The sequence below is a fragment of the Naegleria lovaniensis genome (assembly GCF_003324165.1).
Source record: "Naegleria lovaniensis strain ATCC 30569 chromosome Unknown tig053, whole genome shotgun sequence".
Lineage (NCBI taxonomy): Eukaryota > Heterolobosea > Eutetramitea > Acrasida > Naegleriidae > Naegleria > Naegleria lovaniensis.
The window spans coordinates 76,182-89,933 of record NW_025407875.1 but is presented as its reverse complement, the minus strand read 5'-3'; the positions used below and the strand labels follow the sequence as shown (position 1 = coordinate 89,933).

Genomic DNA, 13,752 nt, shown 5'->3' with positions numbered 1-13,752 from the left:
TCAACAAATTCTTTCAAAAAAATTCAACACAATCATCACTTCATGTTCAAACACGAGTGTTCTTGGAAAATACATTCATCTCTCAATTGTTTTTCATACACCAATTCAAATCGAGTGTAATTATCAAGCATGTTATGTTCACAACATGATTGAACTCGATCGAAAATGGAACAAGAAATGATTTCATTCTGGTTGGTAGTTGTTGTTGATGTTGCAACGGTGGTGGTAATTCCTTCCTTGGATGATGTCTTTGATGTGAGAGAATGATAAAGTTGCATAATTTCTGGAACTCCAAATTCCTTTCTTGGAATATTCAATTCGAGAGGTGAACCAATTTTCAAGTACGTGTCACAAATTTTCAAAAAGAGTTCTGTTCGTAATTGGTCTGAATGGCTGACTTTTTTAAATTGTTCCACAGCATTCCACATCATAATATCTTCCGAGCTGAAGGATTTTTCTGAGAATTGTAAAAATCGAGAATTCCATTTTGAGTGTGTCAAAATTTTTCGAATGTGACTGTCTTGGTTTACATTGGGAGATGAGATATTCGTTGAAATGGTTGTCAGTTCCTTCTTTTTCTCAGTCGTTTGATAATACAAGGGTAAAATCAATGTAAAAACGACATCCAACATGCATGCAATTTGAACGGTCGATGGAGCTACAGGTACAAAATAATCCACTCTGTCAGTAATGGTCATCCAAAAATAAATTTCACACAAATGTTTGTCATTGTACTTACAAGGTGGTCACATCTGTGAATAAATTAACCACTCCATAGACGAGTGCAAAAAAAGCCCAATTTGTGGTAGAGAGAGCAATTTCTCGTTTGACAAACCAAATATCTCGTTTCATGAAGAATGCACCAATGGAACAAATGAAAATAACAATTACATAAACAGCAAGGTATGTAATGTACATGTTGGTATGATAGGTTCCTAAAGAAATCATATTTTAAATAATAATATTTTCAATAAATAATGTTTGAATAAAAATTTCAATATTTTCAATTCATGAATTATGTTAAACAATCGATACACATGTACATTACAGAAACAACACATACCTGTTCCACAACCATTTTCAGCTGCAAATACAAACGTATCGACCACAAATGCTTGTTTCTTATTCGTCGACGAGTTTTTGATTCCATGAATAAAATTGTTATAATCCACACCTCCAATAATTAAATAAATGGTCAAGTGAATGAATCCAATGATTCCAAAAAATAGATAAATAAATTTGGAGCTCACTGAAAATTTCAATAAATCAATTAATTTTCCTTTTTCAAAATTTTGAAAATACGTATCCTTTTTGAAATAGATGAGTTCCTTGTCGTCATTCGATGAACGTTGTGGTTTTTCATGTTCTTTGACATAAGTAATGGATGTAGAATTATTCTGTATGTCAACCAATGCAATATCAGAAGGGGTCATTGTTGTTGATCGAGAAGTGTCACTTGTCACTGATGGAGTGCTAGGTTGTTGTAGTTGAACCAATTCATTCATGGCATTTTCACTCACAGCATTTCCTGTCAATGCCACATGTTCCATGCTTTCTCTCAACATTTGTCTCTTTCCTACTCGTACTTTAGCATTGCTCATCCATCCCAACACAATCAATCGAATCAATCTCAAAACGATGACACTTGACAGCATGGGTACAGAGAAGTGATAAGCCAAAGTGAATATAAAACATGGAAACAACTTTCTTCCAATGAGTACTCGAACGTCCAATATGAAACAAAAAATGTATCCAAATAACGCTCCCAATACCATCAAGGCTGGATTTCTTGCCAATGTTAAGAAATTGACTTTTGACATTCTTTGGACATGCGTTCGTTTCAATTGATACAATTTATAACCAAGTCCAATAAAAGCTCCAATCAATAGACTTGTATGAAGGAATAATACAACGGCCACAATCACGGTAGCACTCACTTCATCATCACATAAACCAAATTGACTCTTTCGACCTCGAGCCAGAAGAAATGGATGACAAATGAGAGAATCATTAAAAGAGGAAGAAAGAGTGTCATTTGAGATCATTGTGTTATTGTCGTTCATGTTATTGATGTGGTAGAAAGAGTTGTTGTTGTTGTTGTTGTTATTATTATTCATTGCATGTGTTTGTTGATTCTTTTGTGTGGTTTTTGATTCGGACTAGAGAGGTATGTATGCGAGGACGTTTTTCTTTTTTGTTGCAAAAAGAAACGGTGCCGCACCAAACTCTTGACATGTTCATCATTGAGTTCCAAAATGGATTTGTGTTTGGAGGGATGTGATGAACCTCAATTTTGAGAAGCTTTTTCAAATTAAATTTTGGGACGATCGAATTCTATTAGGTTCCTACCATCCTCGTCATTAGGTTCGAAAACTTATTAACTCGTTGCATTCTTGGTCATTATGGCCATTGTTTCTATTGTTGTTGTTGTTGTTCTTGTTGTTGTTTGAATTGATCATTTTTGTTTTTCATTGAATCAAACATTAAAAACATTTAATGGTCTTGCCAATGATTCCATTGAATCTTGTGAATTATATTGTTGCAACGAGTCGACTATTCGTATGATTCATTTGACAACTTTTCAAAAAGTCGATGAAGGAAAGAATTGACCATGAAAACCAAATGGAACTCGACGAGGTAATTCCAATTGACACAATGGTTCCTCATTCATGGTCGTTCCATCAAAAATAAATAAACTCGAAGTCTGTTTCTCTTCATGATATGCAAATGTCACAACAAAGACATCATCTTCGTTGAGAGTATTTTGTTGTTTCTGAATTTTGGGAATGAGACATACTTCACCAATTTTTCCATGTTCTGGAATTTTTAAACGTTTCAATGTTCTCGTGTGTAAATCAAATTTTGCAAATTCACTCGAGACAAAGAGTTCCGATTTCACTTCTTCAATAATACTATAGAAAAAATAGCGATAGGGCTTTCCTGTGAAATTTGGATAAATGACTGGAAATTCTCCACTTGGAATAATATTCTCTTGAACCATTGTTTCATTGGAATTCTCTTCTTGAAGATGATTGGTAAATTTAAAAGGTCCTTCTTCATGTAATTCTCCTCGTTTCAAATTTAAGACAAATCTTGAAGGATAGGGCTCTCCACTCGAGAAATCTTCCAAATCGAAATTATCAGCCGTGCAAACATCAATAGTAATCAATGTTTCATCCTCGTTCACTTGTGACTCGAATGCATTGATGTAATGAAAGGCCATACATGATTTTGCTTCAAACCATTGAATGTTTGCATTATGACCATTAAAGTGACGTGGAAAAACTGCAAATTTCACAGGTTTTGATTTATCAAAGACGAGTGGGAGACTAGGATGAAAAATTCGATTCAAATCAATGATGGCAGGATAAAACCCAATAATGCTGTAGTGTTCAGTAATGGCCATGTCATGAATCATGCAAGTGTAAGGCGTTTCCTATCATTATAAAGTTGTGACAGGTGATGCCAATAATTATTACAAACAAAAAAAAAGACACAAAAAATCATGATCGAAAGGATTCCATTTCAATGTCATTTTCTTACCTCTTTCTTAAATTCATAATCAATGACAATCTTATTATTCTTGTCAATGACACCATACCACAAGCTTGGTCCTCTTGGATTCATTCCATATGCAAAAAACATTAATTCACCACTCTCAGGATCGTACTTGGGATGAGCCGTAAAATTATGATTCAAAGTTTCAAATGTAAACTCCCCAATCGTTTCCAAATTAGGTAGTGAAATTTCCACAGGTCTGTGACCTTCTTCCAAAGCTAGAAACTTTCCACCATGATAAATAATATTGGTGTTGGCGACACCTCCTCCGGTTTTCAAAGGTTCTTTCAATCCACGATACAATCGATCGTATAAATAATGATGTGCGTATTTAAGGATGGGATTGATGCCATTTACAAAGAAACTGTAACTGAGAGGTCTTCCTTGTTCCTTTTTGAAATGTTTGTAATACGACAAGTATTGAATGAATTTTACCAACAATAATTGAAATGTTAGTGACACGTACTTTTTCTTGAAGATACTTTTCAGTTTGAACAAATTTGTTTCTATAACTAGCTTGACCATCCTTGAATTCAATTGCATGTAAATGTCCATCCCCTAATGAACCATTAAGTCAATTTTAAATTTTATCAAATCACGTGACAAGTGACAGTCATTGGTTGATTCATAACAATGCAATAATAACCCACATCCAACTCACCTTCAAACCAATGAATCGAATATAACGGATCAAATTGTGGATTCGGTCCAATTCTCACATACATTCCATTCAACTCTCTCGGAATTTCTCCCTTCAACACAAACAAATTCCTACAATGCAGTTCATCATGAATCGGAGCAAAATTACCATTCATGACTGGATTCTTCTTAATTCCAAATTCAAACGATCGATTTTTATAATTTGGAAAGAGTAATAATTGAATGGTTTGACATGACCATAAAAACAATCCGTGAATGATCCGAATCAGAACAAGAGCAAGGATGAACAGTTTTTGAAAGTAAGATTTTGGAGGTTGTGAGAATTGTGTGTTTGGTGTTGATTTTGTTGTGTGTTGATCGGTAGAGTGTGACGGCCATGAGGTGTGAATGGCAGATGCAGACATTTTTCTTTTGGTTGATGTTTATTAGAAGTTTAAACTAGATGGATTGGGGAATTGGTAAGGGAATGCGTTTAGATGGAAACAGAAAGCATCCCATTTAGGAGAATTGCATGGTTTTATAAAACGAATACTAATGCTTTCTCTCATGATAACTTGTTGAAACCAACATCTTGTTAATTTTATGAGGGACATGGTTTTCATGATTGGATGTATGTTTTCACAATTTGAAATACGTATGAAACTAAGGTCGCTCCACTGCTCTCTTGTATCGAGAAATACAACCACTCACCTTGCAGACAACACCCGCGCAAATTCATACAAAAAAAATACAACACACAGATGATGATGATGGACACCACACAAGACAATCATGAAATGGTGAATGATGGTTATTCTCAAGGAGGAGATGCCATGCAACAAGAAGATGCCGATAACAATTGTTATCAAACATTTTTTGCAGAACATACCGAGTTATCGGAATTGATTCAACAATATGAAGTGAAAGAATGTTATGAGAATATTCAACAAACAGGTACTGCCATCAATAGAATTGTAGGTTTTTCTCAATGTGGTAATTTTTTCTATGGATCAATATGAATGTACATGTTCTAATTCTTACATTGTACACACAGCTATCAAAATATATGGAACAAAGTCAATTGTTGGATCCTCATTTGACTCAAATGGTTTCGGAATTGATGCGTATTGCTAGGAGAGTGATTGGACTCAATTCGGAAAAGATAACATTTGACATTACTTTTCAAGAAAAACAAATTAGGCACAATTTATTTCAAAGTATTTGCACCTTGACGAAAGTGAGAGGTCAAAAAGTAGTGAGTATGTGTCACATCAGAGGCATGAGGCTAATGTATTATTCTTCTAACCATTCATTGATATTCAATATTACAGCAAAATTATTTCCTCATGAAATTGTTGATTTGGAACCATTATTTGAAATTTACAAGACGATTCCAGCAAATGAATGGGAAACAAAATACATTTTACTTTTATGGTTGAGCATGATTGTTATTAATCCATTTGATTTGACAGTGGTGGATCCAACCAATCAACTCCCAACCCGAATGCTTGAGGAATGTAAAGCTCAGTTATCAGAACCAGGAAAAACCCGAGATTCTGCTTCCTTATTAATTTCTAGATTACTCACAAGACCAGACATGGCAACAGAACACTTACCAGACTTTGTACAGTGGGGAATTGAAACTTTATCCAACCCAAAAACCACCACTTTTTTGGTATGTAGACCAATTGGATGAAAATTGGCTAACTGGAACGAATTTGAATGCTATATATAATGTCACCATGATTTATTTACAATTTAACACACCTCTAATAATAGAGAGCTGGAATTCTTCGAAGTATTGTCATGATTTTCAAAATTGGAAAGCGAGATGAATTACTCAACATCATTCCAATTGTTTGGAGTAGTGTCATTTCAGAGGCTGACACCAATAATACCATGTTGAGACACCTCAATGTGAAACTCATCCAAAGAATTGGTCTTACCTTTTTAAAACCTCGTGTTGTGGCATGGAGATATCACACAACAAGACTCACTCTGATGCATTTGAAAAACCAAGCAACTCAACAAACGAGTTCCAATGAAGATACTTCTGACGAAGAGATTGAAATTCCAGAGGAGATTGAACAAATTATTTCACATCTCATTAATGGTTTGAGAGACAAGGATACCATTGTGAGATGGAGTACTGCCAAAGGCATTGGAAGAATTACACTACGTTTGCCCAAATATTTGGGAGATCAAATTGTTGAGTCTGTTTGTGAATTGATGAACCCCAATGAAGACGACAGTTCATGGCATGGTGCTTCTCTTGCATTGGCCGAGTTAGCACGAAGAGGTCTCTTGCTACCAGAACGGCTCGAGCAAGTCATACCACTTTTAGAGCAAGCCCTTGTGTATGATGTCAGAAAAGGAACTCATAGCGTCGGTGCTCACGTTCGTGACGCTGCTTGTTACGTGTGTTGGGCATTCGCTAGAGCGTATGCTCCAGATATCATGAAACCTTACATGAATAGACTTGCTCAAGGTCTTGTTAAAATTGCTGTATTCGATCGAGAGGTTAATTGTCGAAGAGCAGCTGCTGCTGCATTCCAAGAAAATGTTGGACGTCAAGGAAGTTTCCCCCATGGTATTGACATTATTACTGTCGCTGATTACTTTTCATTGTGCAATCGAACCAACTCGTATCTCACCATCAGTCACTACATTGCCCAGTATCCAGAGTATTGCCAAAGTTTAATTTCTTATTTGGTGGATACAAAGGTCACACATTGGGAAAAATCAATTCGAGAACTCGCCTCAAAGACCATAGCTAAATTGTGTGACAGAGACTCTACATTTATTTTCAACAATATTATTCCAATATTGGTATGTTATTATTTGACAGAGGTTTCATTTTAACTCTTTCTCCATTACATTCACCATGATTGTGTGTCACAACAATTTCAACTCAAACAGATTGATCGATGTGTGGAAAATGATCTCAATGCAAGACATGGTAGTTTATTGGCTTTGTCAGAGGTGATTCTTGCTCTCAAGAAAAGTGGCATCTCTTTCGACGAGAATTTGCAAGAGAAAATTCGACACATTGTACCAAACATTGAAGCCAAAAGATTGTACCGTGGCAAGGGAGGAGAAATCATGAGAGAAGCTGTTTCCAGATTCATCGAATGTATGGCTCTCAGTCATATCACTCTACCTGCTACAATGGTTGTGACTTCCTCCGTTGGTAATAGACAACTCAAAAAGAAATCTCTCTCCATTTTCCAAGAAACGATTGACGAAAATTTAAAACATCCAAACAATGAAATTATTGAGATGGCTGTCAAATCACTAAAAGCATTCGCAGCCGAATACTATGAAGCACATTCTGAGTTTGCTCAAGAGACTGCCAAGAAGTACATTCAACAATTAGAAACAGAAGTCAATCCTGCAACTCGAAGAGGTCTTGCACTCGCTCTAGGAGTGTTGCCAAAACAAGTCATGGAACCTAACTTTAATCGGGCCATCGATATTCTCATCAGCAAGCTCGAATTGGAACAAGACCCAGATTTACAAGATGCCGATGCAAGAAGAAATGCAATTCTTGGAATCATTTCTCTTTGTGAAAATGTTGGAATTGGAGAACATGGTATTACTGAATCGAATGTCAACAAAATTTTCAATGCATTTATTAAGGGAACTAATGACTATGCTGTCGACAAGAGAGGTGATGTGGGATCATGGGTTCGAGAGGCCTCCATGTCAGCCTTGGAACGATGGGCCTACTTGTTAGCGAATAGCACTCTCTTCAGTGTCGAAATGGGTACCAATCTAATGAGAGCTCTCTTGAAACAGGCTGTCGAAAAGATTGATCGTGTCAGAGACAATGCCTCGAAAACCATTTGCCGTATACTCTCCAATGAACTTGTACAAAATATTCCACACAAACATGAGCTTGTTTCCGTCATTGTTCAACACAATACCACAGAGAGAAATGAACTCATGGATTGGTCCTCTGCCGAGAAGTCATTCCCAATCTTTGTGAAATTATTAGATTTGGATATTTACAGATATTCTATTTTGAGTGGACTTGTTGTGAGCATGGGTGGAATGTCAAGTCATGTTTTCAAGTACAGTACCACTGCTCTCATTGAACACTTGAAACCTCAAAAAGAGTTGGGAGAAAAGGTATTTTCAGATATGCTGTCCGTTGGTTTAGAATATGCTCAAGATGATCGAGTCATTGTTCCACTCTTGAAATCATTTGCCTTATTATTGGGACATGGAGTTTTTGAAAAATTCCAACCACCTCAGTAAGTAGTTTTGTTTTGCTTTCAATTTTCACACTTTTCGAATGCGTGTCAATGATCGAATACATGTCATTGATATTTTATGAAAATTCCTTCTCCATCATCATTAATCTTCATTTATATTTTGAAGATACAACATGAGTGAGCAACTAGTTCTCAATACCACCAAAGAAATTACTGGCACTTGCAAAAACGTTCAAAAAATCATGCTCGCTGTCGATTTATTCTGTGAACTCATCAAATTTGAAAACCCCACCAAGGAAAAGGCCTTCCAACGACTCTTCCACACATGTCTCATGAGTAAATTCCCCAAAGTTCGTGAATATACTGCCAATCAATTATATGGAGCTCTACAGGTGTGTGGCGATACAGTCATGAGCAATGACGAAGCATTAGACATGGCACTTGATGTTTTGTGTAGCACTCAATGGTTGGAAGGAATTGCTGTTGTGAAACCAGCCGTCGAAAAATTATATGAAGTGACTCAAATTCCAAAACCTAAAACAGCAACTACAGCATCAACCACTCCGACTACAACAACTGTGAAACAATAAATAATAAAATGGTCATGTCTTGTACAAACTCTGTAGTGCAAGTGTTATCAGCCTGAGATAGCTTTAAGAAATAATGATTAAGGACAAGTTCTTGGAGAGAAATGAGATGCACTAGCTCACAATTACTCCTTCTGAGACTGTAAATTCCTTGATTTGTTTGGACTGAATTGGGAGATGTCAAGTGTATGAAGAATTCTTTAGTATGACACATACGTTTCTCTTGCCGCTCATTATCACTGTGGCTATAGCTAGTGTGATTGGTCGATGATGAATGGTGAATGAAATGGGATTATCTCTTTCAAACTCATCCCAACTGATTTTGTTGAAAAGTACCTCAGTGTATGTGTTGGCTTCTTTTAAGCAAGGCGCACACATGATGACTTGGTATCTCTAAGGAGAGTGTTTTCAATCCATGCTTCAATGATCAGACCATCATCTTCAACCATTGCACCAATTCGACATTCATCCATGTCGGTAAAGAGCCATTGAGACTGAATAATGTATGTTGAGTCTCGTCCTCTCATGTATCCTCAAGGGGTGTGCTGAGATCCGACACCATCATCTCTCTCTGTCTCCCATTGTCTACCTTTCAAACCTTATTAAAAAGAAAGACAACAACAAACGTATTAACCGCGTCTTTCGTTGTAGGTGCCATCGAACAAGATCTTGTAGATTTACAACGAGAATTTATTGATGAATCTCGTTGTTATTGTTGTTGATATTCGGGCTCACTACATATGAAAATGTCTTCCCCACGTTCATCATCAACGAAACATCAACCAAAACAACCATTCATGATTCCTAACAACATCTTGACCAGAGTCGATATGAAACCAACAAGGACGAATTCGAATCATGGGATTCATCATCGGCCGTCCTCTCCTCGAGGCTCGCACCACAAGAACCAACCTCACCACATCAACAACAAAAGGACGAAACATCATCAACTCTCTTTCATGACTCGGACCGAAGATTCAAGCATCATCGGCCAACCAGAAAAAAATGATGAACAACCAACAATAGTTCCATCCAGACACGTTTCAGAAACTGTATTGCCAGCATCAATTACTCACGAAGAGATTTCATCAAAACGTGGAGAATACGTATTAACGACAAATAATGAAGTGGTGAGTGAGGATGATCCCTGCAGAGAACAACAACATTTATCTGCAGAAAACAATATTATTGTCTCCGACGAAAAACGACTCTCGGAAGGCTCTTCTTGTGATTCTCGGAAAGGACGTACTTCTTCATGTATGAAGAATTCTAGATCCATTTATGAAATGTTTATGAATGGAGAGCTTGGAGATGATTTACAAGACGACGGAGATGATCGTTTTAAAGCCAATTCGAACCGAAGAAAACAACTAGCAGCAAGTTGGCAAACATTGACTCCACAACAATGTGATGTGTCCATTTGTTTAGATCCCAAATTAATTGAATTACAAATTGAAAGGAAAAAACAAGCTCTGGAGAAGAATGGAGAGGATCTTACGAAAATTGTTTGCGAAGCGAATGGAAGCGAATACAAATTTCCAATGCCTTCTTCGTCATCATCGTCGTCGTCTTCGAATAAGAATATTTCACCTCCAGTTGTTGCCACGACAAACACGACCACACGAAAAAGAAGTATAACGGATCCAGTGAATCCAGGTGGTGCACTAGGTCGGCAAAGAAGTTTTAATGCACCTACGGTTTCTGTGTCACCACTGAATTCTCCAACCGACGAGGAAGGAACGAAACCTCTCTATTTGAACAATGAAATTATCATTTCTCCTGTCGTTTCACCCTCATCAACCACTCCTTCCACGAGTGATACCACTGAAGCTAGCCCAAGAGTAAGAATTATGGAAGAAGACACATCAGACTCGGAGCTCACTCATGCGGCTGTGGATAAAAAACAATTGCAAGATCTTGTCGTGGATGACCTTCCTTCGGCGTATAATATTGTCACCAATCTGAAAAAACCTAGAAGAACAATTAACAACTCCTCGGCAAAGAGAGGATACACAACCAACCGACCCAGCTCTCTCTCAATCACTTTCAACACTGTGACCAATCTCAACACAAGTATAAAACGGGCAACTAAGGAGCCAGTGGAAATGAGATCGATTCATAGGAACAGTGTTGTGTCAAACAAATCTGTGACAACGGAACCATCCGAATTTGAATCCCCTCCAGCAGAATTTCAGAACAAGCTTTTCGACCTATTCTGTAGTGTCAAGGTAGTGCTATTTATTTTGTTTATTGCTACAGTAGCCATGTGTGGCCTAATTATTTGGTGCACAAGTTATCTCATGTTAGAATTTCAAGTAATTCAAACAATGGCAACCAGCTCCAATGAGGATATAACATCACTTTTGAAAAATAGTTGGGTTTCTTCAGTTGTAAATTTTGCTCCTTACATTTTAACAAATACCCGATCCGTAATGGTGGGCATACATGGAAATATGACCATGAAAGAGACCATTTCGTCAAATCACATACATGTTCAGAGAAAGTTATTCGCTCAAATGGTTTCAAGGTCGACCATGTTTAATCAAATTTTTGCTGTAGATGTATCAGGAAGCTATTTTGGAGTAGTCATTGATTTACCGAGTGGAACCGAAAGTTTCATCGTGTTCAATAATACCAAATCAATATATATCACTGTAATGAAAGACGGTAACTTGATACCAGGAACTGAAATGGAGATACCCAATTTTGAAGATCCCACATCGAACTCAACATTTGGAATGTTGAAACAATCAATTCAAAAACAAGTGGAAGAAGACGAAAAAAGAATAGCGAATGGACTGGACCCTCTGGAAACATCTGTATGGAGTAGCATTTTCTACACAAAGAGTTCTGGTGAAACTTCAGTCTCATGTGTAATACCTTATTATTCTGGAAAGAGATACACTGGATTTTTATCACTCTCCTTTTCCATCGGTACTCTCTCGAACAAGCTCAGAACTCAAACACAACTCGAAAAAGGAAACAGAGCTTTTATCATTAGAAAAGATGGTGCCATGTTGGGCAGTACTCATGGGCTCGAAAATGTCACAACTGTGGATGGATCATTGCTACAGGCTCACCATGTCCAAGATGCCGTAGTTTCCTCCATAACGCAACAATTATTTTCAATGTATGGTACCTTCGATCCCATTTATAATTCTAAGGCTCTCAACACCAGTAACATGCCTCGATCCATATTTTTAAGAGATTCATTAGGAGCAGGACATTTTGTTACAATCATGTCACTCACTGACAACAATGACGACGCCCTAGATTGGATTATTATTCACACAACACCAAAAGATATAGCTTCCAAATATCTTGGACTTTCAAACGTTATAATTTTAATTGTTACACTTGTTGTCATTGCTATCGCCTCAGGTGTCTCAGTACTGGTAAGCGTGCTTATTTCACGACCATTAGGATCGTTAAAAAGAAGAGTCGACCGAATGGCACAAATGAATTTTAAAACAAAGGATGAAAGCGTACCCATTACATTTTCAGAAGTTCGTTCGATTATCACCTCTGTGAACAATATGGGAAAGGGACTACGAAGTTTTTCAAAATATGTACCATCAGATATAGTTGCCTCAATTGTACAATCCAATCAGCCAGCAGCTCTTGGAGTGCAATGGAAAGTTGTTACACTGTATTTTTCAGATATTGCAAGCTTTACCAACATGACTGAAAAGATGTCACCAGACCTACTTGTTGAGCTCATGTGCGATTTTTTCACTCATCAGACAGACATTATCATGAGTACAAAGGGAACCATTGACAAGTTCATTGGAGGTATGTATGGTTTTGTTATTAATCCTTGACAATAATTGAAAACTAAATGTGGCCTTGATACATGTCGATCTGACAATTCAGACTCAATTATGGCCTTCTGGAATGACCCAACCCCAATACGTGATCATGAATTGGCAGCTGTAGAGAGCGCCTATCTGTGTCAACAAGCCCTAGTTCCATTCAATAACAGATGGAGAGAACGGTTGTGTAGTCAGAAAAATCGTTACAATGTGGATTACAGCAATTTTACTTTGAAAGTGAGAATTGGATTGCACACTGGAGAGTGCTTTATTGGTAGGTTATTATTTGAAATGATGTTAGATTTATGAACATTCACACAATGAATTCCATTTACACACGCATTGCATGATTTTGTCATCTACATCACTCATTAATGCACAATTCAATCAATCACTTTCATTCATACCAACAGGAAATATTGGTAGCGTGGATCGAATGAATTATACTTGCATTGGTGACGCAGTGAATACCAGCTCAAGATTAGAATCACTCAACTCCATGTACGGAACATCAATAATGATCAGTGAAAATGTCTATGCCAAAGTACACAGAAAGTTCTTGTGTAAATGGGTCGATGTGGTTTGTGTGAAGGGTAAAGCGATTCCTATCAATATTTACAGTGTGATTGACAAGAAGGAACATGCTTCGTCTGAAGTCATCAAAATGTGTGCCGCTTATCAAGCACTACGTGAAATGTTTTTAAATTTGCGTTTCGAAGAGGCCGTGGAATTCATAGAAGCCAATGAAGATATACTGAGCTACATGTCAGAATCAAAAGAAACAGCCTCCTATCAACTCATTAAGAAGAAGTGTATGGAAAGGATGGACTTGGATTTTCCAGAGAATGAGGAAGATTTATTTTGGATTGCCACTAAATTAAACGAAAAGTAAACGATTTGTGTCATCTTCTCTCCATAGTTTTTGTTAATATGTTCCAA

The 13,752-nt window shown here is 37.1% G+C and overlaps 4 protein-coding genes across 4 annotated transcripts; 2 read left to right on the top strand and 2 right to left on the bottom strand.

The window, feature by feature from the left end:
• Window positions 1-35: 35 nt before the first annotated feature.
• On the bottom strand, window positions 36-2,045 carry C9374_012022 (uncharacterized protein; the record flags this gene model as incomplete). The annotated part of the gene is made up of 3 exons (XM_044687743.1): window positions 36-681; window positions 740-935; window positions 1,064-2,045. The coding sequence occupies 3 exons, from the start codon at window positions 2,043-2,045 to the stop codon at window positions 36-38; spliced, it is 1,824 nt and encodes a 607-aa protein (XP_044542733.1).
• A 536-nt stretch (window positions 2,046-2,581) lies between these two features.
• Window positions 2,582-4,622, bottom strand: C9374_012021 (uncharacterized protein; the record flags this gene model as incomplete). The annotated part of the gene is made up of 4 exons (XM_044687742.1): window positions 2,582-3,436; window positions 3,544-3,948; window positions 4,025-4,116; window positions 4,220-4,622. The coding sequence occupies 4 exons, from the start codon at window positions 4,620-4,622 to the stop codon at window positions 2,582-2,584; spliced, it is 1,755 nt and encodes a 584-aa protein (XP_044542732.1).
• A 336-nt stretch (window positions 4,623-4,958) lies between these two features.
• On the top strand, window positions 4,959-9,004 carry C9374_012020 (uncharacterized protein; the record flags this gene model as incomplete). The annotated part of the gene is made up of 6 exons (XM_044687741.1): window positions 4,959-5,171; window positions 5,252-5,456; window positions 5,529-5,872; window positions 5,977-7,026; window positions 7,117-8,453; window positions 8,581-9,004. 6 exons carry the CDS (start codon window positions 4,959-4,961, stop codon window positions 9,002-9,004), a joined length of 3,573 nt encoding a protein of 1,190 aa, XP_044542731.1.
• Window positions 9,005-9,960: 956 nt separating this feature from the next.
• Window positions 9,961-13,705, top strand: C9374_012019 (uncharacterized protein; the record flags this gene model as incomplete). Its single annotated transcript, XM_044687740.1, has 3 exons — window positions 9,961-12,793; window positions 12,875-13,087; window positions 13,227-13,705. The coding sequence occupies 3 exons, from the start codon at window positions 9,961-9,963 to the stop codon at window positions 13,703-13,705; spliced, it is 3,525 nt and encodes a 1,174-aa protein (XP_044542730.1).
• Between the last annotated feature and the right edge of the window lie 47 nt (window positions 13,706-13,752).